Source organism: Osmerus mordax, chromosome 24, assembly GCF_038355195.1.
Source record: "Osmerus mordax isolate fOsmMor3 chromosome 24, fOsmMor3.pri, whole genome shotgun sequence".
Taxonomy (NCBI): domain Eukaryota; kingdom Metazoa; phylum Chordata; class Actinopteri; order Osmeriformes; family Osmeridae; genus Osmerus; species Osmerus mordax.
In genome coordinates this window covers 6,104,337-6,128,186 of record NC_090073.1, presented here as the reverse complement: position 1 = coordinate 6,128,186, position 23,850 = coordinate 6,104,337, and the positions used below count along the sequence as shown (strand labels likewise).

The window sequence follows — 23,850 nt, the reverse complement described above, 5'->3', positions numbered from 1 at the left end:
ATATATACCATATGATATATATATATATATATATCTATATATATATATATATATATATATATATATATATATAGATATATAGATATATAGATATATAGATATATATCTATATAATGGATATAGATATATAGATATAGATATAGATATAGATATAGCTATATAATGGATAGAATGTATCCTGCTATTCATGTAAATAAAATGTACATCGATTTTTGCGAGTTACAAAAGTTTTTGGACAAGTAACAAAAGTCGGCATCAAATAGTAAGATCCTCCCCAACGATGACAGATAGTAAAGCAAACCATGCTGTCAAATAAACAAACGTGATTGTCATGTTCATAAACCAATCTGATGCAAGTAAACCTCTCTTTTCACCAATCAAATGGTAAGAGGAGGGATTAAGATTGTGGATGGAGCTAGCTTGCTAGAGAGTGTTTTGTTCAGGTCTAGCTACCAAGGCAGCTAGCTAGCAACTTGAGAAAAGGCAACAATCTCTTCGTCGATTTAACTTGCCAACCCTTATTTTGGGGGCAAACAGCATCAGTCATTTGGTGTTAGGAGTTTTTCCGTCACGCATCATATTCACTAGAAGAGGACCTCGCGAATCTCATAATCGGGGTAATGCAACGCGAATGCCTTTTCTGATTATGAGATGTGTTGTTAGCAAGCAAGCTGTGTATGCCTAGCGGTAGCTAGCGGTAGCTGGCTAGCAGTGCTAGGCTCAGCCATATTTTTGTTGTACTTGTTAGTTAGCTAGCGAACTATATTGTCCAACCGTTTAGCTATCAGGTCAATGTTGCCAGAGTTAGCAAACATTGACTTTGTTGTAGTTAATAATGGGAGATGATAGATGAGGTTAATTTAAGTTCAATCACATTAGCAATCATGCATAACGTACGATAGCTAGCGACAGTAGCTAGCTGCTGGCCTAGGCCGTCATCTAATGGCTAATTGTTGCGCCAGCAGCAGGGTCCATCGGCACAACAAAAGGTTTAGCTAGCAAGCGGTGATGAACTAGCCATCTTCTTGCTAGCTACCCGACTAACGTTTTCCGTCCACGCTGTGGGTCGTGATCTATTCATACTCCCAAAATGAAGCAACTCATATTTCTAGCTAGTTTAAGAGTTAGTGTTATTAACCAAAAGTCGTTATACGTGAAATTGTTGGATATGTGTACGTGATGAATAAACACCGACAGGCCTTAGCCATGAATGATATGTTAGCTAGCCGCTGCTGGTGAAACTACTATAACGAGTTCAAGTTAGAATAGTTGCTACTAGATTGTTAGAAGTTGCTGTTTACTCTGTAGATGTGTTGTGGTAGCTTGCCTACTTACTGTTAACCAACGTTAGACGTAGGGGAAAACCCATAACACCAATTTTAAACACCCTTGTAAAAAATATTTGTTTTAGTGTATGTGTGTATATAATTATATACACCTTGTGTTTTTCATGATGTTAGCTAATGCTAATTTTTTTCTGGTCGAATTTATCCCATTAGGTATCTCATCTCGTCGTAAAAGACCAGCCCTGTAAAACCTTGTTTAACAGGAGGGACCACACCAGAGCAAGGGCCAAACTGCCCCTCCAGGTCCCCTCTGCGTGTGTGTTTGTTTGGGTTCTCTGAAGTCTCCTCGCTATACCCCCAAAATGTCCTCCATCTTGCCGTTCACCCCTCCTGTTGTCAAGAGGTTGCTCGGGTGGAAGAAGTCTGCCAGTGGGCCAGGGGGAGCAGGGGGAGGAGAGCAGAACGGGCAGGAGGAGAAGTGGTGTGAGAAGGCTGTGAAGAGCTTGGTGAAAAAGCTCAAGAAGACCAGTCAGCTGGATGAGCTGGAGAAGGCCATAACAACACAAAACTGCAATACCAAGTGTGTCACCATCCCCAGGTATGTCACAAAGCCTCACTCGTGAGACGGGGGTCCACAGAGAGAATATTACGACGTTGAGGTCAGAGCCGCTCCATGTTATTAAGTGTTTTAAAGTCAAACAAGTTGGAATTAAGGGCACACTGTGTACGCCATTACTTGTGAAACCATAAATCTGTATGGACACAGAACAATAGAGCTCCAAAATTAGATTACCTCTTTTATGTTTAAGTTGGTGTGCTGCTAGCTTTATTAGTGGATGAAGTGTGACTGTTATACCATGTAGGAAAATGCATAATCATTCGAATGACTGGAGAGAAGGTAAAACAGTCTGGAGTGTGAGAGCATTGCCCTTATCAGTCAGTCAGCCTTGAAGTCCCAGACCATGTTTCCTGGGAAAATTGTGTTTTAACGATGCTGTTTATTCAGTGAAGAGCTGACAAGTGCTGTATGAGATGTTTAGACTTCCTTTGTGTAATTGACATCTAATCTGTTGTGGTTAAGTCCCAGTGTTTGCATGTAAAGTATTGGCCTATTAGGATGTTTTTGACATTCAAAAGTAGACTAGCTAGTGATTTATAAAGGTAGTTTAGATTTGGTCCCCTTTCAGAGATCAAAATTGTGATTTATGGAAATATACTATATGCTGCCTGTTATACTAGCAGCAACAAACCTGTCATATTTCCCCCATTTCATTAGTTGATTTATTGAGTTTCCTTTTCGTATCATTCCTTGTGTGTGTGTCCATTGGTGTCACAGAATCCACTTTCAGAGGGCGTTGAAATGGAAATGTACTTTTTTTCTTTCAAGGTTACCCCCTCCCTTTCTTTTGGCCCATTGTGCGTCTTCTATGTTTATGAATGTCTCCAGATAAGTTTGTTTCTGACGCACAGTCCCTAAACGAGTTTAAGGTATTGTGAATGTTTGATAGAATGCAACTGTAGCCGTTTAGAATGTTCTTTGTCTCACAGGCCAGTTTTGTTGTTCTCAAGTATATCGATGTATTTCATTTTTATGTTGTTTTTCTTAATTCTGTCAAAAGGCTTCTCTTATTTGGAGTGTCTGCCTTTCAGTACCTCGACTGAAACAATTAGTTATCTAACAAACAGACTAATAATAAAAGAGGCCTTTTAATGTTACCCACATTACCCATACTGCTACTTCTGAATGATCCATGTCCCATGTTTATTATTAGTTTTTTTTCTGTTTTGTTGTTTTCTCTGTGCACAGCAATTGCTCTGAAATATGGGGACTGAGTACATCAAATACGATAGAGCAGTGGGATACCTCAGGCCTATACAGCTACCCTGACCAAACCAGGTGAATATCTTCGACTATTGTATGGTGTCACAAACAACCTTTCAGTCGAAAGCTGTTGTTACAAAGGAGGTGAGAAGGGCATCGAAAAAACACTTCTGCTCCTCTCTCGCAACTCCACATCCTCCTTTTTCATACCCACCCTCGTGCATCTCTTCCTGTTTCTCCCGTTGCCTCACCTACTTCCTCGTTGCCCACCAATCAGATCCCTGGACGGGCGCCTGCAAGTTTCCCACAAGAAGGGTCTTCCTCATGTCATCTACTGCCGGCTGTGGCGATGGCCTGATCTGCACAGCCACCACGAGCTGCGCGCCATCGAGGCCTGCGAGTACGCTTTCCATCTTAAGAAGGATGAGGTGTGCATCAACCCATACCACTACCAGAGGGTGGAGACCCCAGGTACGGTAGACTCTGTGTGTGTGTGTGTGTGTGTGTGTGTGTGTGTGTGTGTGTGTGTGTGTGTGTGTGTGTGTGTGTGTGTGTGTGTGTGTGTGTGTGTGTGTGTGTGTGTGTGTGTGTGTGTGTGTGTGTGTGTGTGTGTGTGTGTGTGTGTGTGTGTGTGTGTGTGTGTGTGTGTGTGAGACTGTGTCTGTGTGTGTGATATTCTAACTCCATTGCTCTCTGCAAAGTCTGTTGATGTGACTTTTTGTCATAGTTGTTGACAAGATGAACGCTGGGAGTCCTTTGGCCCCGGTTCCAGTCTCATTACCTGTCACTTTTCCAGTTTTGCCTCCAGTACTTGTGCCAAGACACTCTGAGATTCTGACAGAGCTCCCTCCTCTTGATGACTACACACATTCCATACCCGAGAACACAAACTTTCCCGCGGGGATCGAACCCCCTAACAATTACATACCAGGTTGGTCTGACAAACAACCAAGAGCATGTCGTCGATGCACTTAATAAGAACGAAATATTGATATTGTATTGTCTTTTTTTTTGATGATCATTTAATCCCCCCTCGCTCCTCCTGTGCTGTAGAAACGCCTCCACCGGGCTACATAAGCGAGGATGGGGAAGCGAGTGACCAGCAGATGAATCAAAGTATGGACACAGGTACACGGAGCCTACCCATGTTTGTCGGCCTCCCGAGAGGGCTGTAACACTCTTTTATTGCATGGGTAGCACTGCATTTACCAAAGACGGGTCATTCGAAACATGAACGAGTCCCGTCCTTTTCCTCCCGTGTCAGGTTCTCCTGCCGAACTGTCCCCCAGTACCCTCTCCCCCGTCAATCACAGCATGGGTAAGATGAACCGCCACGTGGAACCACACACCAATGAAACGACGGCCACGTTCTGTGGTCGTCGGAATGATCTTTACAAACCCAGGTCTTGGGTCAGGAGGCCATATGATGTATGATGCGTTTGGGGCAGACTAACCCGCCTCCTGTGTGTCTGCAGACCTGCAGCCGGTGACCTACTCCGAGCCAGCATTCTGGTGCTCTATAGCCTACTACGAGCTCAACCAGCGCGTGGGGGAGACCTTCCACGCCTCGCAGCCCTCGCTAACCGTGGACGGCTTCACAGACCCCTCCAACTCTGAGCGCTTCTGTCTGGGCCTGCTGTCCAACGTCAACAGGAACGCCACCGTGGAGATGACCAGGAGGCACATAGGTAAGCCATGCTCACTGTCAGTCTGATGGGACCCAGCAAGTATAATAGATGTTAGAGGGTAATGGACGTTTAGTTCAGTTTATACATTTAGAAACATTTAGTCATTTAGCAGACGCTGTTATCCAGAGCGACTTACAGTAAGTACAGGGACATTCCCCCGAGGCAAGTAGGGTGAAGTGCCTTGCCCAAGGACACAATGTCAGTTGGCATGACCGGGAATCGAACTGGCAACCTTCGGATTACTAGCCCGACTCCCTCACTGCTCAGCCACCTGACTCCTGATCTTATAGAGCCATAGAATGCTTTTTTGAATGAAGTTGGACAGCAAAGCATGATGTGAATGACACTCTTTAAAGTGTCCATCGTATACTTTTCCACAGGAAGAGGAGTCCGGCTGTACTATATTGGTGGAGAGGTGTTTGCAGAGTGTCTAAGTGACAGCGCCATCTTTGTTCAGAGTCCAAACTGCAACCAGCGGTATGGGTGGCACCCAGCAACAGTGTGCAAAATCCCTCCAGGTAAGGAAGTGCATGTCATCCTTTTCACCCCAATGGACACAGTTTCGCTGTCAGGTTTGATGAAAAAGGGTCCATTTCCATCAGCTCTGATCTTTCTTGCCCCTTTTTCAAGGATACTTGTGCCTCTGTCTCCTATAGAGCCTCACATAAACACGTCGATATGCACACAGAGATACAATACGTAGTTACAATATACACTAACATAACTACATGACGCATACCTGTTGCATCTTTCCTGGTTACCAGGGTGTTTTGTTTTAATATTGCACGACGGCAGACGGAACAAATATCCAGCTGTAGGATGCCCGTTTCCAGGCCAGGCAACTGTGTCTGCAACCTCATCTCTGGTGTGAAAACTCCCTCCTGACTTGGCCTTCTCGTCTCCTTGTCCCTCAGGTTGTAACCTGAAGATCTTCAACAACCAGGAGTTTGCGGCGTTGCTCGCCCAGTCGGTGAACCAGGGCTTTGAGGCCGTCTACCAGCTCACCCGGATGTGCACCATCCGCATGAGCTTCGTCAAAGGCTGGGGGGCTGAATACAGGTAAGCATCCTGACCAAGTTCTGTACGGCAAAATGATGATCTGTAACCCTTAAAGGAGTGGTAGTCAACATGGTTTGGATAGTTGTGGTGTTCTTGATCTAAGAGTGATTTGAGTTTGTTCTTTTGCCTCCCAGACGGCAGACTGTCACAAGCACTCCCTGCTGGATCGAACTGCATTTGAACGGACCCCTGCAGTGGCTGGATAAAGTTCTGACTCAGATGGGTTCCCCTTCCGTACGCTGCTCCAGTATGTCATAATGCTAGAAAAGGACCCAAGACGTCACCCACGCAAAGATCATGAAATTCTAAACTTGTGAGTGCTATCATGGAGAGGAAAAAAGAATACGTATTGAGTTTCTGGAACATACTTCATAGTATATGTGGCCTAGCTCCACATCCCTGTTTTAAATTTAAACAGATGCGCACACACACACACACATATACACTCATACACTCAATGAGACAGACTTTCCAGTATAGAATTTGGCACTTTGTTACCCATGTATGTCATGCACCTTGTTAAATTGCTTTCCCCAAAATCCTTAATATTAGATCTATTTGTGGTACAAATAAAATGTATATTGGTTTTTAAAAGTCCAGTAATGAATTGTTGAAAACAGGGGAAATACCAAAAATATCTACAAATAGCTTCTCAGTATTAGAGAATTGTTGTATGAGTTAAATATGCTTGAAGACAAAAATTAATTTTGGTTGAATTTGCCCTACCATATTTTGGACATGAGTTTACTTTTCTCTGGGAAATTTAGATCCATCTTTTTTGGTCAGGGAGAGTTAGCCTGGTCCAGAAATGGCTGCCTTTTCACCTTTATCCACTATAGGAGACACTGCATTGTGTTTCTAAGATTGAATTGCTTAATTGACTTTGCCCTTTGTTAGAGAATTTCCTTTTCTTATTCCAGATGTGTGTATGTTGTAAGACACACCTCTTAATGGACATATAGGAATGTTTAGGGGAAAAAAACGATAAAAAAAAAACTAAAAACTGCAAAATCGATCTGGCTGTAGTTTAAAGTTTTAGCTCTTTGTCATTATATGGCACCCTCCTCAATTTTCTAGGTATGTTTCATTTGCACCAGAAGAAGTGGCCTGGTATGCAGGCTCGTAAGCTCTGGGCTAGGTTAGGCCCAGGTGTGCTGGGCAGGAACCAGAGACTATCAGATGTAAAACGTTTTTTGGACGTGTCACTGGGTGAGTCCAGGTTTTCAAGGAGACGCATAAAAAAAAAAAAAGAAGATATTTCACTTGGAGATTTGAAGGTATCAATGAATTCCATTCTATATAATTTTTTAGCCTATATCCCCTTTCTTTTGCTACTTTTTTGTATTCTCATGTATTTTTATATATAAATATACTTACATTTTTCTGTCGTTCACTTTTTAATTAAGTAATTTTTTCAAGACTACGCCAGTTTTTCAACGACTTGGCTTGCAATCTATGGAGAGCATGGATCATTCCTGTTATATTGAAGGTTCATCTTCAATCTAATTCCAAATTAAGCCCTTGTCTTGGTAGAAAGTCACTCCCCTATGTGACATAGAACTGTTTTAGTTTTCTTTTCAAAATAACCTGGTGCAATTTAAGTACACATACAGTTGACATGCCTGCAACATAAGATCTACTTACTTTCCTGTAATGGTTATTTGATTCCTTAGGCATGTTGTATGAACTTACTTTCAAGTCATTCATCTCTTCACTTTACGAAACACATTTGATTTCTCGAAGCCATTTGGTGCTCAGTAGGCGACTAAAGGTCAACCAACATTGACTTTCAAATGTTAGGGAAACATGGCTCTATTCCAGTTTCTTACATCATAGAGGCAGAGATAATGGAACTGCACACTGGGACATTCTATGTTAGTGTGTGTATTGTGTTTGTTCTTGTCTATGAAATACAGTTTGTAAATCAAGACTTACGAGCTTGCAGTCTGCCATTATTGTCATTTTGTGGCTGTTGCAAGTTTTTGAAACATCTGTTTTCTCCCTACTCCTTTATTGATGTAAATGTGTTTACCTTACGGCACTAGTGATTGTACTTTGTAAGTGCACCTAGTGAGTTTGGATTTGGGGAACTGAACCGTGTATTATGGGTCCAGTGTTACAGTCATTTATCTTTGGCCTACTACATATGAATGTGAAGAGAAAACATTAACAAATCTGAAGTGGACCAGACGTACATAATATACATAACAGTAGTACAGTATGTGTGTATTTAACAGTAATCTTTTGCAAAGCAGTCAGTACAGTAGTTGTCGCAGTTGTTTTACCAGTAGAGGGCGGTATTGATAGAGCAGTTCTTTTTTTGACCATAAGCTTCTCAGGCCTGTGGCATATTATGCAGACTTCATAAAACACTAATAAAGATTTTTATTCTCATGATGACCCTGTTTCATAATGTTTCTCATTGTGTGTGTGTTTACCCCTAAATCCTCTATTTATCCCAATGGTCCTTGGCTCACACAGATCCCTGCAGCGGTGTCCCCTTTAAATGTTCTCGCTAATGGATCAGTAAGCATTTATATCTACTCTATCAACAGGTGGACATCAGAAGGTTTGTCATTTTTGGTTTAAATCATTCTTGAGTGAATTCTGCATAGATTAAAAACCGCTGCATATTACGCTGTCCACATGCATTACTGTTTTGGCATGGGACTTGGAAATGAAATTGCACCCAGTCCAGTACAAAATGAGTTCACAGTGATCCAGGTCAAACTCCCCAGCTTGCCCCGCTGTAAGGACCTTGTTAAGTATGAGTATTTAATGTATACGTAGTGGTTTTTAAAATCATCCTGCCGAACAGATGTAAGTCACATACTGACTGGTATAAAATTGTCCGTGCAAGGCTACCATACAGTTAGGCTACGTCAGGTGTAAATAGCTAGCTACTTGAGCATCTAACACCAACCTGCGAACACAGCCGACACATACTAACATGGCTTTTACATTGTATTCGCTTATCCAGGCAGCGATTTTGTGTGTTAATGCGGTCTCCGTATTACACGAAGAAAGATTTTTAAGTAAAAGTAAGTAGCCTAGCTAACCAGATCCTCAACGTTTGTTTAACTTAGCACTCTACTGAGCTAACTCAGTGTTTGTAGAGCTAATGTTAGCACATAGCCAGCTAGTTAACGAGTTAGGGTAGCCTAGCTTGCCAGTTTACACTCTTTCAAATTCTCGCTGAACAGCCAGTGATTATAATAATCATATCTGATGACATCTTTGCTGCTCTCTTACGTTTCCCTTGCTAGTTGGATGGGGTGTGGACCAAAGTGTAGGAGGATTTGGAGATGAACCAGGAATCAAAGTGCAGCTCATGAACCTTATCCGCTCTGTGAGGACTGTGATGAGAGGTATCCTAATAGTTATATTCTTTTATTAACTTTAAAATTGTGTAGCTCTATATTCCTTGCAACAAATGTAATGCTTTCTGAACAAAATACTGTTGTATTTTGCTGACTGACACTCATAACGTCCGCATCTTCCCTTACAGTACCCTTGATAGCAGTGAATTCTGTCTGCATTGTTTTATTACTACTATTTGGTTGAAGAGAGAGATGACCGAAGTTGGACCCAAGAAATATGTTTGCAGATGGATGGCTTCCCAACTGTACTGCAAGAAACCCACTGTCTCTGTTTCTTTCTCTGGCTCTCACACACAGTGAAAAGTTGATTTCAAATGAATGTTAAAGATGGAGCACAAACCAGTCTCAAAGAATGAATAGCCTATATAGCCTAATAAACCAATCCAACGGTTCGTCTTTTATATTTGCATTTGGTTTCTTGTGTGGAAGCCTACAGGTGGACATGATCCAAATCATATGAAACCTGAAAGTTTATTGAAATAAAAAATATATCTGTCTGTGTGTGGCAGATACGGTTTTCCTACAACAATTTCATTGACTGGCCTGCTACATCAACGTTATGTTTACGTGTGTCTCATGGTGATGACAATTAAATTATGTTTGGCACAGAACCCTTTCAAATGCAATAAAACGTTTTAGAAACGACTTACGTCGTCTTGTACTAAACGCTCGTCCAATGTTTGTCCATGTTCTCTCTCCGTAGAGCAAGGTATATTTTGATAATGGCCGTGTAGAAGTTTAGCAAGCTCATAAAGTACAGCTATTATAAATAAAGCTATGAGATTATCTGCCCTATAGTTAAAACTAAAATCAATACATTATCTACAAAAAGCTTGTCTTTACGCTTTACCTATTTGTGTCAGAATTATCTCATAAGAATGGGGGATGTTCACAGCTACTTTGTTTTTGTACCACTTTCTTTAGCGTTCTATATGTTTTATGTACACATTTATCGCGCTCACCAACTACTGAAATCCAATGTCGTCTTCGACTGTCAGAGACTCCCGAGTTTGGCGTATTTGTTAGTCAAGTATTTTGTGGAAGCTCTTCGGAAAAAAATGGGTCGCTTGCATGCCCGTGATGTCAAAGGTGAAGCTGCCATCACAATTATAAACTGCAGGTAATGCGGGGACACCGTCGTCAGTCTATTTCAAAGTAGCTAAATCTCGAAAGATGTCCCACGTACTACAGTCAAATGCAGGTTTATGACATACAAATATTGGAGCTTACACCGACTGCTTGTCTTTCAGACTAAACACTAAGGTCTTGAGGAGGTTCTGCAGTGCAGCGGGATACGGTTGGGACTACCCAGACAGTGAATACAGAGACATCCCAATATGCTTCCCAGAGATCCTCTGTATGAGGCTGGTGGTCATGGTCATATCTGCAGAATGGTTCAGGTTGAGTCCAATGGGTGCGACACCTATTTGTTAGCCAACTAAATGAGTTTACAGTGAAATATTCACATTTGATATGGAAGGTTATAGCCTACATATCCCACCTTTTTGAAGTATTTTCAGAGGATTTTTTCGCTCTTCCCTCAGGTTTGTTCCGGGTGTCCCAGAGCATAAAGACATTTCAGCCCATAGATGAGTTGAAGAAGGGCCCTTTTGTATTGCAGGCTCATGTTATCGAATACCGGCTGGTCAATGCAGGGGTGGAGGTGGACATCACCCTCCGTGCCATTTCACGTAACAGCCAGCCTGTATGGGAAAGTGTTCTGACACTGCTCTCACACAACCAGGGAAAAGACCAAAACAAACATCCCTTATTGGAATGTGAGTACTTTTTGTCATATTGTTTAATAATAACAACGCATTTTCTTTATAACTCACTTTTCCCATCAACGACAACCTCAATCACTTGTTCTGTCTATTTCCTCCTATCTCTGTCCTCACTTTTTCTGTCAACAGTTCAAGCTGATTGCTTGGATTCGGACGATTCAAAAAGGGTGGACATTTGTGTCCCGTGGACCACAGGACTAAAATGCATCTGGACCTTTTCAGATTACTCCCCACATCGTCTACTAACTATCCCAGCCCAACTAATGGGCTACAAATGCCCCACAACTCCCAGTCTGTGGATGCTGTCAAAATGTTTGGCGGAAATAGAAAAACACAACGGTATACTTCCTCACGTGGAAATGTAACGTTAATGTTCTTAAGTGGAAACAGAGTGCGGTTGGACACGTTCCATTTGTTTTATGATACATGTGTTTTCTCGTTGTTGCCTAAATATGTTCCTTTCTTCTTGTGTTGGATTCCCTAGGAGCTGAAGCTGTAAGAGCCCCCATCTCTGTTAATGTCCAGTTCAAAAATACTTTGGTAGCACCTGGAAAGGTGGTCGTTAAGTTTTGGGAGACCACGCCAGAGGACAGACAATCTTCCAGAAAGGATTTAAGCTTCCAAGTCAGACAGCCCAGCGCAAGTGCTGAAGCGTCACTTCACCTCACAGGCCAGATCTGCAGGGGTTGAACGCTGAAAATGTTTGCGTGATAAGGTGTTTCATATTTACATTCTAAATCATTTTACACTTCATTTTTATTTGTGGAAACAGATCCGATGCTGCTTTTAAGTCCAGTTTTACATGTCCTATGTTCCTCTGTGGATTTTATTCTATTGAACATGTGACAGAACACAAAGTCAACACTTTCAAAGTCAACCATGTCCACTTTAGCAGGAGACCAAGCTTTTGCTAATGCAGGTCTGGTCCCAAAGGGACAGAAGGCCTCTAAATATTTGATCAGTTTCATACTCTAGTTCTCTGCCTTCATGTATGTTAAAGTCTATCTCCTGTATTATTCATCACAAAACATTTGGTTCCAGGCTAACAAAGAGAAGAGATTTTAAAGTAGCCTTTACATGTATGTTTGGGAAATTCTTTCCTAATATGAGCTGTAGACAGGAAGGAGTAAATAAAGAGATGCTTGTCCCTAAAATGTGCCAGAACATCTATATTTATGTTACTGTTACCTCATATTTGTGTCACTGAAATGCATGTCTGAAGACTGAAAGATCAAAGTCACATTTTTGTTTTAATTTTAAACATGTGGGCTTGGATGTGTGCCATAAGTGATGACAAACATGGTTATCCTAACATGGTTTGGAAAGCCCCCATTTTTGTCTCGTCTGTAGGTATCATCAATGCCCATCCTTCGACCTTGTGATGATGAAAAACCGTGTGTTGTGAGTGTAGCCATTGTAACGTCCCATGACTGCCCCTCCCTTCAGCAGAGTGTCGGCTTTGTGTCGTGTGAGCGTGCTAGGTGTGGGGGCAGCGCAGGCGGGCGAGGGGGAGCCGGCCTGGAAGAAGCGCAGCTCTGTCTTAGACGGCTCCTCACATCACAGAACTGGAAATTCAATCAAGCCCCGTGATGCTCGTCTGTCGTCTGGCCGACTGAGGCATGGGATCTGGAGCCGTGCTTGCCGTCATTTTGAAGACTCACCAGTCCTGTGGAGGACCGTCACTCTGCATTTGGTAAATATGTGTGTGTCACTTGGTCCGCTTGTCTGGGTCTTGTACAGACACAACTGGATTTTCAGTCAGTGGTAGGTTTCATACAGCTACATATGCAGTGTGGTGCTGTGACTTGTTGATAATGACTGTAGCTCTGCTTTATGTCGTTTTTTATTTTATTGTGTTGTTCCTGTCTTACCATTCCAAATACTTCTTATCTGAGGATAGCTTGTTTTTGAAAAATTGACTTGATACACAGGTTCTCAATGTCCTATTTCCTGTTCTCCTTTTCAGCTGCTAAACGAGCTGTATTAGGTCCCATCCAAGGTCATCATGACGAAACAGGTGACAGAGTTTTGGAATGGTTTAAAGAGATGGAAACAAGACTACAGATGGTACAATAGGTAAAAAACGATTGATTTTTTATATACATACATACATACATGACATCGTAGAATGAATAAACCTAATTTGTTATACAGTTATGGTTATACTTTGAAATGTTCAATATACGTATGTATTATACACAATACTGACTAATGATAAACAAACAAATGCACAATAGCTGAGGCGAAATAAGTTGGCGTGGTTATTCTATGTCAAGTCCATAGACGCAAAGACATTTTAACTCACGGTGTCACAAACTTCCACGAAGACAGAGCTTTTCATTCGAAACCAGAACAATATAATGATAAAATGGTGTTATGTTGAATCTTTGGTGAATTATTGATGTCTCCACCAGCAGCCTGTGTGGATCATGTTGGATGTTGCCTGTACTTGTACTCATCATCTTTGTGTCATTATTCATTTATGGAGCCCCTATTCTGTCATGCATAGAATGTAGTCAAGTGTAACAGGGCCAATCCGTTAAGCCATGGGAAGTATTCCAAGTGTTTATGAGTCCGCAGACCGGAGGACTGGTGGAACCGCACTGACTAAAAGCTTGTGTGTGGTGGGTGTGTGTGTGCCTATGTGTGTGTGTGTGTGTGTATGTCTTTGTATGTACAGTATGTTGTGTGTGAGTTTGTTTGGATAGTATAGGGTTGAGGAGAACCATGTTTCTTTTTGTCACTTAGGTGTGTATGTGTGTAACAGAGAGAGAGAGAGAGAGAGAGAGTCTTTTATAGCAACTATCCCTTCCATTCCTTGCTTACTGCACTTTAATGGATATCACCAGGTTCCTCTGTCTTGAAAGGATTTCTATCCTCTGGGAAATAGTTATTTTTGCTACTTTGAAAGTACTCACTTAATTTATTTATCTTAAAAGGGCAAATCTAACTGGAAGGCTCTTTCTACTTTCTACCATTAATCATATCTGTTATCAGAACAAACTACTTCACAGTTATGTTTCTTTTTCCTTTATATGCCATTTTTATTCTTCTTAAATGTAGTAAACCAATTTGAAATCTCAACCACGGCAACAATTGTTTTGCAAAAATTGCCTGCAGGTGGATTCAAAAGCACTAAGCATGGTTTCTGAAGACAATCATCGCAACGCCCAAGCAGGTATGTTTTTCCGGAGGCAGAACATCTGTTGTATGAGAATCCGTGGATATGTCTGGTCTGGTCACTCCAGGTGAAGTGCATCACAAACACTTCCTGTTTCTTTCTCCCCTGCAGTCCAGCGTGCCACAGACAAGTACATGAAGAAACACAGGAAGGGAGAGAGCACCCTCCACCTCTCTTCCCCGACAGGGGGGAGCAGAGTGAGAGTGTATGACGACTGTCAGAGGGTGGCATATGAGGTGTTCCCAGGCGGTGCCCACCCCACGGAGAACGGTGCCCGCTCCAAGGGGCCCGACGCCCTGGGCCAGGTCGGCAGCCCGAACGGCGGAGGGAAGGCGCCCTGTCCATCAGACGGAGTCCCGAACGGCGGAGGCCAAAGAGACATAAGAGACCAGAGATTTCTAAAGGACTCCCTATCCACCCTGACATGTGACACGACCAGTCAGACCTGCTCCGGCGCAGAGGACAACTCCACGGAGGCGCACGAGACTCTCACGGAGACCTCCACCTTGACCTTCGTGGACGCCCACACCGCCGACGAGTCGGGGGAGATGCGTTGCATTCTGGGAGTCGGAGTCCACGTCAAGGAGTTTGTCCTCATCGACGACGACGACGACGGCGACATGTCGCTGAGGGAGAAGACGGTGACGGACATGTCCATCATGGACGGCAACGCGGCCGACCTGGTGTGCGGCCGACTGCTGTCCATCTCCAGCGGCTCGCTCTCCGAGAGCAAGGAGGAGAATCCGCCTCCCCAGACCTCCCCTGTTACGGAAACAGAGACCCCAGGCAAACAGCAGCGCTGTTGTTTTTGTGCCATACTGTGACCGTGCCAACACCACAGTACTAAGGAACTGGGGTGGAGGACAATTATGTGTACGTTTTCTTCTTTTTTTTTTTACCGCTTTTCTCTATATTGATATTCTCGATTGTTTAGTGTAGGCCTTGGTTCATATTGACAAAAGCACAAATGACGCACCTTGAACTTGTGTAACTCTTCTCACTTATCTGCACTCATTTGAACGTGTGACCTGTGTGAATGTGATGTCTGCTGCAGTTGATGTGACACGTATGAATGCACAGTCGAGTCAGTGGTATATATGAATATAGTGCATGCATGTAGTAAATAAATTACTTGAACTCCTAATTATTTGAAGAACATCAAGAACACATCACAGGGTTTCAGTGGGTGAGTAAACACATAAGTTAATTAATACGATTATGTTTGCTAATATTGACAGTAATTAACACTACACTAACACAAAAGTTTTGTTGGGACTTATTTTTTATATATTTTTTTTTTACAGTGCTTACTTGTGTGTTCTGACATCGAACATGATCTGAATGATGGACTACTTGGTAGTAATATACATGTTATTGATTTAAATTTCCAATAAACCTTTCATACCTGCATGGTGTGGACCTTTTGTGGACTTTATTTCAGTGGTTTCTTGAAGTTTACCTTGAATGGACATCAGACACAAATCATTTCAAACGTTTTTAAATGAAACAGACAGGACACACAGAGCAGCAACTTCTATTTGACACCTTCACATGGGATCAACGAGAGAAGGGCCTAGTTATTTCTAGGAAACAGAGAGATCAGAGATCTCTTCCAGAGACTCCCATGTCACATCTGCAGTGTTGTTCTGTATCGCCGACCCCTATAGGACACTGCTGGTAGTGTCCTCAGAGACATGCTGCTGGGTTGTTTCAGGGAGGGGCTGGTCGTAATCAGCCCACAGCAGCAGGCGGTTGTGGAAGGTGGGGGCTCTCGTTGGTTGGGGTAGAGAGACCCCTACCCAGGGCTCTGGTGGAGAGAGAGAGATAGCAGGCCGAGGAAACTAATCTCCCCCTCCCACACATCACCATGCCAGCTTAACACCCAGTTTGAGCCACTGGGAACACTGTACGGTGGTGAAGGATGGTCTTAAGTGGTCCTGACCTTGATGTAAAGTATTGACATTGACAGGGAGCTCTTACAACCTTATGTCAAACACTGTGGACAACGTGTCAAGAAAAGGTATGTCGTTTTTTGGGGGTTAAAAAAGAAAGACATGTTAGACATGTTTTATTGCTTCTATTTCCTATTTAGCATTAATCCTGATGGGAATTTGGTAATCATACTCAGTGAGTTATCTTTAGTTTGTCTGTACTTCCCTGTTGACATGACCGTTTACATTCATCAAATTAAACCTCAAACAGGTTCCAGGGGCCAAATTTAGCTCTTATCTCCTGACACATGACTGTGCAAATTCCCCAGCGCTCTTCTAGTGACCCCAGAGCATAACGAAGACCATCCCCCCTGTGAACAACACTGAGGGTAACTCATCAGCCGGAACGAAGACATGACAGACTAGCCCGCAAACCACCAGCTCATAGAGAACCATCCAAAAAAGAAGACAGTTGGAAGTCCGTGTGACCTCAGATCACTCTGGCGCCCTTTCTCATCATCATGGCTATCAAGTCCATTCAGAAGCCGGGGGCTCTACAGAGCGGAAATCAGAAACGGTGGGGATAAAAACGAGCGGCTCCTGCAGTGTGTGAGAGCGGGAGAGCGATGCATCTCGAGATGAAGCGCTGGGGAGCAGCTGTTGTGACTGCTGCCTGTCTTCTGTGCGCCTTGTCAGGTAAACATGTCTAAAGAACTCCAGAGTGTGGACTCGTGCAGAGCTCTTAGACAGTGGTACATCAGCATCAGTGATACGTCGAAAATGTTTCTGGAGAACCCTGATGGTGAAAGATTAGATCTTGAACCAAAAACAGGTGTGATGTTGACAGTTGTTATTTATCGGGTTGTAGACTTCCAAGTGGCCGGTCAGATTGTGGATGTGTGTGCCACCTGTCACGCCAACGCTACCTGCGAGGACAAGCCAGGTGGCAGTGGGAAGGTGTGTAACTGCATGTATGGCTTTGTCGGAAACGGCAGAATTTACTGTCAAGGTGCGTACCCCGTATATGCTTAGGTACCTCTCTTATGCAAATCTTCTCACTTACCATGTAAACAGGTCAAAGTAGCTTTCCTTTCTTCCTTTTGCCTTGGTTTAGATAAAGATGAATGTAAAATAGGGGCCACGAAGATATGTGGATTGCACACTTCCTGCCATAATACCTACGGCAGCTACTACTGTACCTGTCAGGCAGGATACAGCCCTTCCAACAGTCTGGTCATCTTCATCCCCAACGATGGCACCCACTGCCAGGGCAAGTTGCAATTGTGTTTCTGAAGATGACTTAATGGATATTTTACTGTTATAGTGTGTTTTGTGAGAGACACATTGAGGTCCTTCACTAGGTTTTCATACTGTAGTCTTTCGAGTTAAAATGACGCTATGTCATGTCATGAATGATAACACCCCATTCTTCTGAAATCTACTCATTAGTCACTGTGTTGATGTTTCAACTGACCCCATTTTGAGATCTTAACCCTGTCTCTGTCTGTAGACATCGATGAGTGTAGGATACCGGGGATCTGTGGAGAGGGGGGTAAGTGCAGGAACCTGCAGGGGGGGTTTAACTGCCACTGCCAAGTCGGATACAAGGTTCACAATGGAACCGAGCCCTTTCACCCACGCCACGACCAAGCCTTCTGCAAAGGTAACAGACCTGAATGAGAGAGTAAACACTTTACGATGACACAAATGTCAGTTGAACATTTGACAAAATTGTTCAGTCAGAATCCTTTTCTATGGTACAAATGTCTTTCAGTCATCGACTGTGGGGATCCCCCATCTGTGACTGATGCAGTCCAGCTGTCTGGCACAGGGAAACACTATGGAAGCGTCGCTAGGTTTGGCTGTGAGAAGGGCTTCCTCTGGAAGAGTGGAGACAACACCTCTGTGTGTGGGGTGGATGGCCAATGGATTGTCCCAAGTCTGGTCTGCGAAGGTAACCTTGTTTCTTCACTTCATTTGTCATAACGCTGTCTGGCTATGCGGAGGAGAGCTGTGATGGTCAAATCATTTCTTCACAAGTCTGAATTTGCTCTCGAGCTGTTTGTTTGTTTGTGAAGGGAAAAGCTTTCAGATTGAGTGTTATTGTTTTGCCTCCCAGAGGTTGACTGTGGTGTCCCCCCGGGTCTCCCTCACTCGTTCATGTTGTGGGATAACAGGTCCAGCATGGGCTCTAAGGTGGTGTATCGGTGTAGCTCTGGGTATCACAATGTGGGAGAGGGAAACGTCTCGGTGTGCACTGCCAGTGGGCAGTGGAACAAAACAAAGTTTTTATGTCAAGGTAAAAATAAATCATCACTTCAAGTTCATGTTTTTTCTTATCTCGTACCGATCCAAGCTCCAACTGATCACGGTCAGATTAACGTTTGAGCAATCGATTATGAATTTAGGGTTAGGGTTAAAAACGTAGTACTTCTAGAAGTATTAAACGTCTTACTGATGTACTATTGTCATTACTACACATTCTACCGAACTGTAATCGCCGGTGTATTTGAGGTACTCTGGGGAAAATACGTCAGTCCTACCATGATGCATTTTCCCTTATAGAGGTGTCATGTGGAGATCCTGTAATACTGCCCCACACTGGACAAATGTGGAATGGCAAAACCACCCCTGGAAGCCATGTATTCTACTACTGTAAGAAAGGATTTTTTATTGAAGGTGGAGCAAATCTGTCCCACTGTACAGAAAGGGGTTCCTGGACTAGGCCAAGCTTATCATGCAAAGGTATTCTACTGTACCTAAACTTTTAACATGAAATTGTGTAATTGACTGGAATTACATTGTATTCATGACTGAAAGGAAAGTAGATCTTTGTGATACACAAGTTGTTCCAGAGTTATAAATGAAATCAATCCTGTTAACTACAATAGATCTATTAAGCTATTCTGTGTTGTATCACTGTGTTGCTTTTCTTCCTAGAAATAGCTTGTGGGGATCCCCCTGCTCTGCCTCACACCAAGCAGGTGTGGGGGGGGCACTCTAACCTGGGCAGCAATGTGTCCTATTACTGTAAAGATGGATTCTATCGTGAGAAAGGAAGCAATGTGTCCTTTTGTGCAGAAACTGGTTACTGGACTCATTCAACATTGTCATGCAAAGGTAACATGTTATTTGAAGTCTCCTTTTTTTTTATACCGAACACTTAAAATACTTTTTGGAGATCCAATTTTCCTGTGTTTTGCCTCCCAGAGGTTGACTGTGGTGTCCCCCCCGATCTCCCTCACTCGGTCATGTTGTGGGATAACAGGTCCAGCATGGGCTCTGAGGTGGTGTATCAGTGTAGCTCTGGGTATCACAATGTGGGAGAGGGAAACGGCTCGGTTTGCACTGCCGGTGGGCAGTGGAACAAAACAACGTTTCTGTGTCAAGGTCAACTTTTTTAAATTGGATTCAAATATTTTTCTTTTTTGTCGTTTCTCAACTTCTCACCACCCTGATCAACCATTTGAATTCCAGAGGTTGACTGTGGGGAGCCTCCATTTAGACCCCATTCTAAGATGATCTGGGACCATGTGTCAAGGATGAACAGTGTGGTTTACTACCTATGTGACAAAGGATATTTTCTCTCAAGTGGGAAAGACTATACTGTGTGTGAAAACACAGGCTTTTGGGAGGAGAATGATCTACATTGTGAAGGTGAACCACTTTCATCCCTAAAGACTGATCACAGTGGCTCCTATGAAACGCTATTTTGTTCTTATAATTAGTTTGTAATCATTCAGTCAAACTGTACTTCTGTATCTGTCATTCTATGAACTTAGTCTAACCAAGACTAAATGATCCCCATGTATAGAGATAAGTTGTGGTCAACCACAAATCCTTCAATATACTAACATACTGTGGGACAATACAACTGGACTGGGGAGTATGGTTGAGTATGTGTGTATGGATGGATTTTACAAAGACTCTGGAAACAGTCTCTCAGCCTGTAGAAAATCAGGAGAGTGGGAGAAGGTTACATTGAAATGCAAAGGTAAAGTAACAATCCCTCTCTCTAAAATGTTTTTTTTGAAACGTTGTCGTATTGTTTGGATAAATGCCATTCAAGTGCTTCTCTTCACAGCTGATCCGCACACCACCATTGTGTGGTATGCACTGTGTACAAGTATCTACTGTGTACTTCAGTGCCTAGTATGTAGTCCAGTGTGTGGACCGTAGTGTACCAGTTAGTGGTCCTCCGAGGTTCCCAGGGAACAGTTTGACTTTGGGATACTTAAGGCTTGTTTTCGCACCTCCTCCCCTGCTCCACTGGAGGGTGGTGTTGCGTTGATCAAATCTGGCAAAACCTTCCCACGGTCTCTAATATCTGACTTGGGCTTTCCTTTCTTTCATTTTTTTGACCAATAGGAGCAAAGAAAGCATATCTTCATAGTTCCTTCACAGCATGACTAATGAAGAAGAAAAAACAGTTAAACATTTGTTATTCTTTTTTTTTTTTTTATTACTAAAATAAAAAAATATATAAAAAAAATTCTTCTTATTTGTGTCTTCAGCTAAATGTGGCCCTGCCCCATACCCTGTGAATTCTGAAGTGATTTGGCACAACAGGAGTGCTGTCCTCCATGGCTGCATGAAGGGACACCACAGCTGGAAGGGCAGCAACATGTCTGTGTGTGACGACACTGGGAAGTGGCAGGAGGCCACATTGAGATGTAGAGGTATTTGTCACGAGCAAACAGATTAAATCCCCCTCAATTGAAATACTGCTGTTATGACCTTATTTCAAACGTGTCTGTTTGTCAACACTTTGTAATGTCTCGCAAAGTTAACACAGATGTTATCTGCTCGGACCTTCTAGAAATCAAGCCAGCCATCAGCGAACTGGCGGTTTTTTATGACAAATGCTTAAGATGGAAAGCAGAGAAATACGAAGAGGACACCGAAAATTACAGAGTGAGCTATGAGTAATTTAACTTATATTTTACACGTCAACATATTGTTACTGCTCATAGACAACGTAGCTGTGTCACCCGCCTGTGTAGGTAGTATTCAGTGGATTCAGAACCTATCAAAGGAACTTTCATGATAAGAGGAAGATGGCCCTGGGCTCTGATGAAGACCAACTGGAAGTATGCCTGGATCTGCTTCCTGTTACTAACTATACCATCACAGTCACTGCGGTGTCTGCCAGGTTCACCTCCACTATCTCAGCGAACACCAGTTTACAAGGTAGAAACTACCCCGATACTTACTATCATACACAAAGCATTTGGACTTCAAACCTACTGTTGTGTTTCAAATGAAGATCAAAATCGTATTCTTTGTCAAATGTAATATTGTTAGCAGAAACGTTCATCCATATCAGTGTAGTTCTTTATATGCAGTCAAATGCTCTACCACTGTGCAATACATACAATGGGACATATTCAATCTTGTCATGCTGATAGTTCCTCAAGCACCAGAAGTCTTCTACAGGGAATTTGAAACCCCGTTCCCCAATCTGTGGCTACGCCGATCGGCCAGCACTCTAGACCCAATCAGGTACTGCAGACTTGTTTCTATATCTTCAACTCTTTTCCAAACTATTTTCCTTTGTCAAATCTTATCTACAGAAGAAAAGTGTGTTCTGAACTGACACTCAAGTCTGAACACACTTTAAAAAAAATCTCATTTCCCTTGTCTTTTTGTTGGCAGTTATTACCAGGTGTTTGTCTTGCCTCTGGAGGGAACCCTTGTGTTCGACTGCGCCTCTCCCAAGAACCCAGACTTCCTACGCCAGAGGGGCCTCCATGGACAGTACATCACAGCACAAGTCCATCTGAAGAATGTAGGGAGAGAGATGAACTTCAGTGTGGGGGATGCACACTACTATGAAGGGTACTACAATGCTCCCTTACTGTACGGCACAGATTACTACATCATTTTACGAGCTGTCAGTCAGTGGAGAGGGGTAAGAGATATTCATTGATATATATATAAGGTAAATCAGACCCTGTGCAACGGTATGCACTTTTGGTATCTGTAGTTTTTAATATCATCTGTTCTATGCTCTGCAATTTCACAGGCTTTTAAACATTCTTGTGTTCTTTGGGCAAAAGTGAGAGGTAAGGAATTATTTCACTTTCTTAATCGTTTTGTGGTTCAGGGCTTCAGGCTGTAAATGATAGTCACATGTCTTATAGTGATTGTGTATTTTTTCTTTTGTTGCAGGAACATCTTACGTGATGATGATGTCAGCAGTTTTTGTTAGTGCAGCAATTGGACTTTTGGCCACGGTCGTTATTGTAGGATACTTGTATACTACTTTTACAAAGACGCACTGTTGTTTTAGATGTGGTCAATCCAATTAAAGTTTAAAGTAGGCATACAGTATGTCACTCAGACTGGATTGACATGTTCTGTGTCTCTTTTTACAGTTGATATCCTGATAAACTGTAAGGCCCTTACTCATGCGCGACATTTTGCAACATTGACCTTGTAATTTTACCACTGATGTAGCATTAACAGTGTAATGTATTTGGTATTATTTAAATGTTATTTCATGCAATAATCAATCAACACATTTAACTGAATTAAATTAAGTCGTTTGCACTTCACTCAATGCCAACCACAAACATAAAATAATTTCAACATTTCACGAGTCTCAGTTGTGCTTTGCTTTGTAAACCTCTGCGCACGAGTTTGCTATAAATCACACTTCCTACGAAACAATTTGAAGGCAGGCTCGTTGTACTGAAGTCGCCAAAATGTAAGCATTACAAATTTGTTTATTAAATCTACATGTAAAATGTAAAACAAAAGACTTGTTGACAAACAATTTTTCTGAAACAGGTCGCTAACTAGCTAGATTAGCAAAGTCATCTGAACAGGCCTCAGCAATGAAGTAATGTAGCGAAAGTTAGCTCACTAGCCGATAAAGCTGTTTAAGTAGCCATCGTGCCATTGCTTTATGCCCTATTTTACTGTTCAAGGTCTGAGGAAGAGTGTGGCGTCTCCAGGTCTATCTTCCCAGCAATCAGATATAGAGCTCTTGACTATGTTTGTGAGGTGAGGAAGCCTTCCTCCCCTTCTCTTTAGCTAGGCTAGTCCCAATGAGTAGTACTACTTTACTTAGCTTGCAAGCTAGTTAACAAACTGACTCAGTTGGCCTGTTGTCAATTCAGGCTTCTACCAGGCAGAAGTTGACGATGCACTTGTTCGCCCTCCCAATGCCCTATAACCTAGACAATAGTGACCTTTACCCCCATACTGGAAACCTCCCTGAGGTAACCTTCAGGAAACCGTGGATTAGAGGTAGGTTCTCACGAATTGACGAGATGGCTGGCAAAATAATCTGTCAATAATCACTGTAAATTCTGTTATGACTATAACTGCTTTCACTGGTCCTTCTTTTTTGACAGGTAATGTAATATCAACCTGCAAACTGTCAGTCAGTGGATCGGTGCTTGCTGACTTGGGAATTAATGGTCAACTAGCAGACTCATTGGAAAAGTAAAAAAAAAAACTTTAACGGCTATATGTTAACTGAAACCTTTTTTTTATTAAAAGGGGGGAGACGTAATGTATTTTCTGTTGTTGTCCAGTCTGAATGTGAAGGTTACCCAAACAAAGGGGGCTGCTGTGGATGTGATACCGAGCTCCAATCCCAACTCCCAGGTGCTGGACAGAGAAGAGGCCTACTGGTTCCTACGAGAGGCTACAGAACAGGGGATTTCTCTATGGCGCGAAGTCTTCAGCAAGAGCACAGAAGTGCTGATG

General features: G+C 42.7%; 4 protein-coding genes across 14 annotated transcripts; all 4 read left to right on the top strand.

Annotated features, from left to right (window-relative positions):
* Window positions 1–473: 473 nt before the first annotated feature.
* Window positions 474–8,255, top strand: LOC136932493 (mothers against decapentaplegic homolog 2). Of its 2 annotated transcripts, none has more exons than XM_067227589.1 (11): window positions 474–617; window positions 1,500–1,884; window positions 3,094–3,183; window positions 3,386–3,579; window positions 3,905–4,039; window positions 4,162–4,224; window positions 4,373–4,426; window positions 4,584–4,796; window positions 5,177–5,314; window positions 5,711–5,855; window positions 5,990–8,255. In XM_067227589.1, the coding sequence occupies exons 2-11, from the start codon at window positions 1,649–1,651 to the stop codon at window positions 6,111–6,113; spliced, it is 1,392 nt and encodes a 463-aa protein (XP_067083690.1). In that variant the 5' UTR covers window positions 474–617; window positions 1,500–1,648; the 3' UTR covers window positions 6,114–8,255. The 2 variants fall into 2 exon arrangements, with proteins under 2 accessions (XP_067083690.1, XP_067083689.1); XM_067227588.1 differs by having other exon boundaries at window positions 4,162–4,236.
* A 508-nt stretch (window positions 8,256–8,763) lies between these two features.
* LOC136932492 (immediate early response 3-interacting protein 1) lies at window positions 8,764–9,880 on the top strand. Its single transcript, XM_067227587.1, has 3 exons — window positions 8,764–8,896; window positions 9,122–9,223; window positions 9,364–9,880. The coding sequence occupies exons 1-3, from the start codon at window positions 8,806–8,808 to the stop codon at window positions 9,417–9,419; spliced, it is 249 nt and encodes an 82-aa protein (XP_067083688.1). The 5' UTR covers window positions 8,764–8,805; the 3' UTR covers window positions 9,420–9,880.
* A 56-nt stretch (window positions 9,881–9,936) lies between these two features.
* si:ch211-12e13.12 (uncharacterized) lies at window positions 9,937–15,532 on the top strand. 5 transcript variants are annotated; one of them, XR_010874752.1, is made up of 9 exons: window positions 9,937–10,355; window positions 10,486–10,649; window positions 10,780–11,013; window positions 11,149–11,358; window positions 11,504–12,712; window positions 12,986–13,095; window positions 14,140–14,197; window positions 14,312–15,386; window positions 15,505–15,532. XR_010874752.1 is itself a non-coding variant. In XM_067227586.1 (8 exons), exons 7-8 carry the CDS (start codon window positions 14,161–14,163, stop codon window positions 15,022–15,024), a joined length of 750 nt encoding a protein of 249 aa, XP_067083687.1. In that variant the 5' UTR covers window positions 9,937–10,355; window positions 10,486–10,649; window positions 10,780–11,013; window positions 11,149–11,358; window positions 11,504–12,712; window positions 12,986–13,095; window positions 14,140–14,160; the 3' UTR covers window positions 15,025–15,453. The 5 variants fall into 5 exon arrangements, 1 of the variants encoding a protein (XP_067083687.1); XR_010874751.1 differs by lacking the exons at window positions 14,312–15,386; window positions 15,505–15,532 and having other exon boundaries at window positions 11,504–11,734; window positions 12,501–12,712; window positions 14,140–14,164; XR_010874750.1 differs by lacking the exons at window positions 14,312–15,386; window positions 15,505–15,532 and having other exon boundaries at window positions 11,504–11,734; window positions 12,466–12,712; window positions 14,140–14,164.
* A 625-nt stretch (window positions 15,533–16,157) lies between these two features.
* susd1 (sushi domain containing 1) lies at window positions 16,158–22,480 on the top strand. 6 transcript variants are annotated; one of them, XM_067228044.1, is made up of 19 exons: window positions 16,158–16,220; window positions 16,403–16,827; window positions 17,000–17,140; window positions 17,246–17,401; window positions 17,642–17,794; window positions 17,906–18,085; window positions 18,251–18,430; window positions 18,697–18,876; window positions 19,072–19,251; window positions 19,342–19,521; window positions 19,609–19,788; window positions 19,946–20,125; window positions 20,646–20,810; window positions 20,918–21,045; window positions 21,135–21,321; window positions 21,540–21,633; window positions 21,787–22,042; window positions 22,157–22,196; window positions 22,303–22,480. In XM_067228044.1, the coding sequence occupies exons 2-19, from the start codon at window positions 16,758–16,760 to the stop codon at window positions 22,440–22,442; spliced, it is 2,790 nt and encodes a 929-aa protein (XP_067084145.1). In that variant the 5' UTR covers window positions 16,158–16,220; window positions 16,403–16,757; the 3' UTR covers window positions 22,443–22,480. The 6 variants fall into 6 exon arrangements, with proteins under 6 accessions (XP_067084145.1, XP_067084146.1, XP_067084148.1 ...); XM_067228045.1 differs by lacking the exon at window positions 19,946–20,125; XM_067228047.1 differs by lacking the exons at window positions 18,251–18,430; window positions 18,697–18,876.
* The last annotated feature ends 1,370 nt before the right edge of the window (window positions 22,481–23,850 follow it).

Coding starts and splice junctions, on each gene's coding strand:
- LOC136932493 (XM_067227588.1), top strand. CDS start 1,649: ATGTCCTCCATCTTGCCGTTCACCCCTCCTGTTGTCAAGAGGTTGCTC. Junction 4,040..4,161: donor CCCTAACAATTACATACCAG/GTTGGTCTGACA, acceptor CCTGTGCTGTAG/AAACGCCTCCACCGGGCTAC. Junction 5,315..5,710: donor AGTGTGCAAAATCCCTCCAG/GTAAGGAAGTGC, acceptor CTTGTCCCTCAG/GTTGTAACCTGAAGATCTTC.
- susd1 (XM_067228044.1), top strand. CDS start 16,758: ATGCATCTCGAGATGAAGCGCTGGGGAGCAGCTGTTGTGACTGCTGCC. Junction 17,402..17,641: donor CGATGGCACCCACTGCCAGG/GCAAGTTGCAAT, acceptor CTCTGTCTGTAG/ACATCGATGAGTGTAGGATA. Junction 22,197..22,302: donor TCTTTGGGCAAAAGTGAGAG/GTAAGGAATTAT, acceptor CTTTTGTTGCAG/GAACATCTTACGTGATGATG.
- si:ch211-12e13.12 (XM_067227586.1), top strand. CDS start 14,161: ATGGTTTCTGAAGACAATCATCGCAACGCCCAAGCAG. Junction 14,198..14,311: donor TCATCGCAACGCCCAAGCAG/GTATGTTTTTCC, acceptor TCTCCCCTGCAG/TCCAGCGTGCCACAGACAAG.
- LOC136932492 (XM_067227587.1), top strand. CDS start 8,806: ATGGCTTTTACATTGTATTCGCTTATCCAGGCAGCGATTTTGTGTGTT. Junction 8,897..9,121: donor AGAAAGATTTTTAAGTAAAA/GTAAGTAGCCTA, acceptor TTCCCTTGCTAG/TTGGATGGGGTGTGGACCAA. Junction 9,224..9,363: donor TGTGAGGACTGTGATGAGAG/GTATCCTAATAG, acceptor CTTCCCTTACAG/TACCCTTGATAGCAGTGAAT.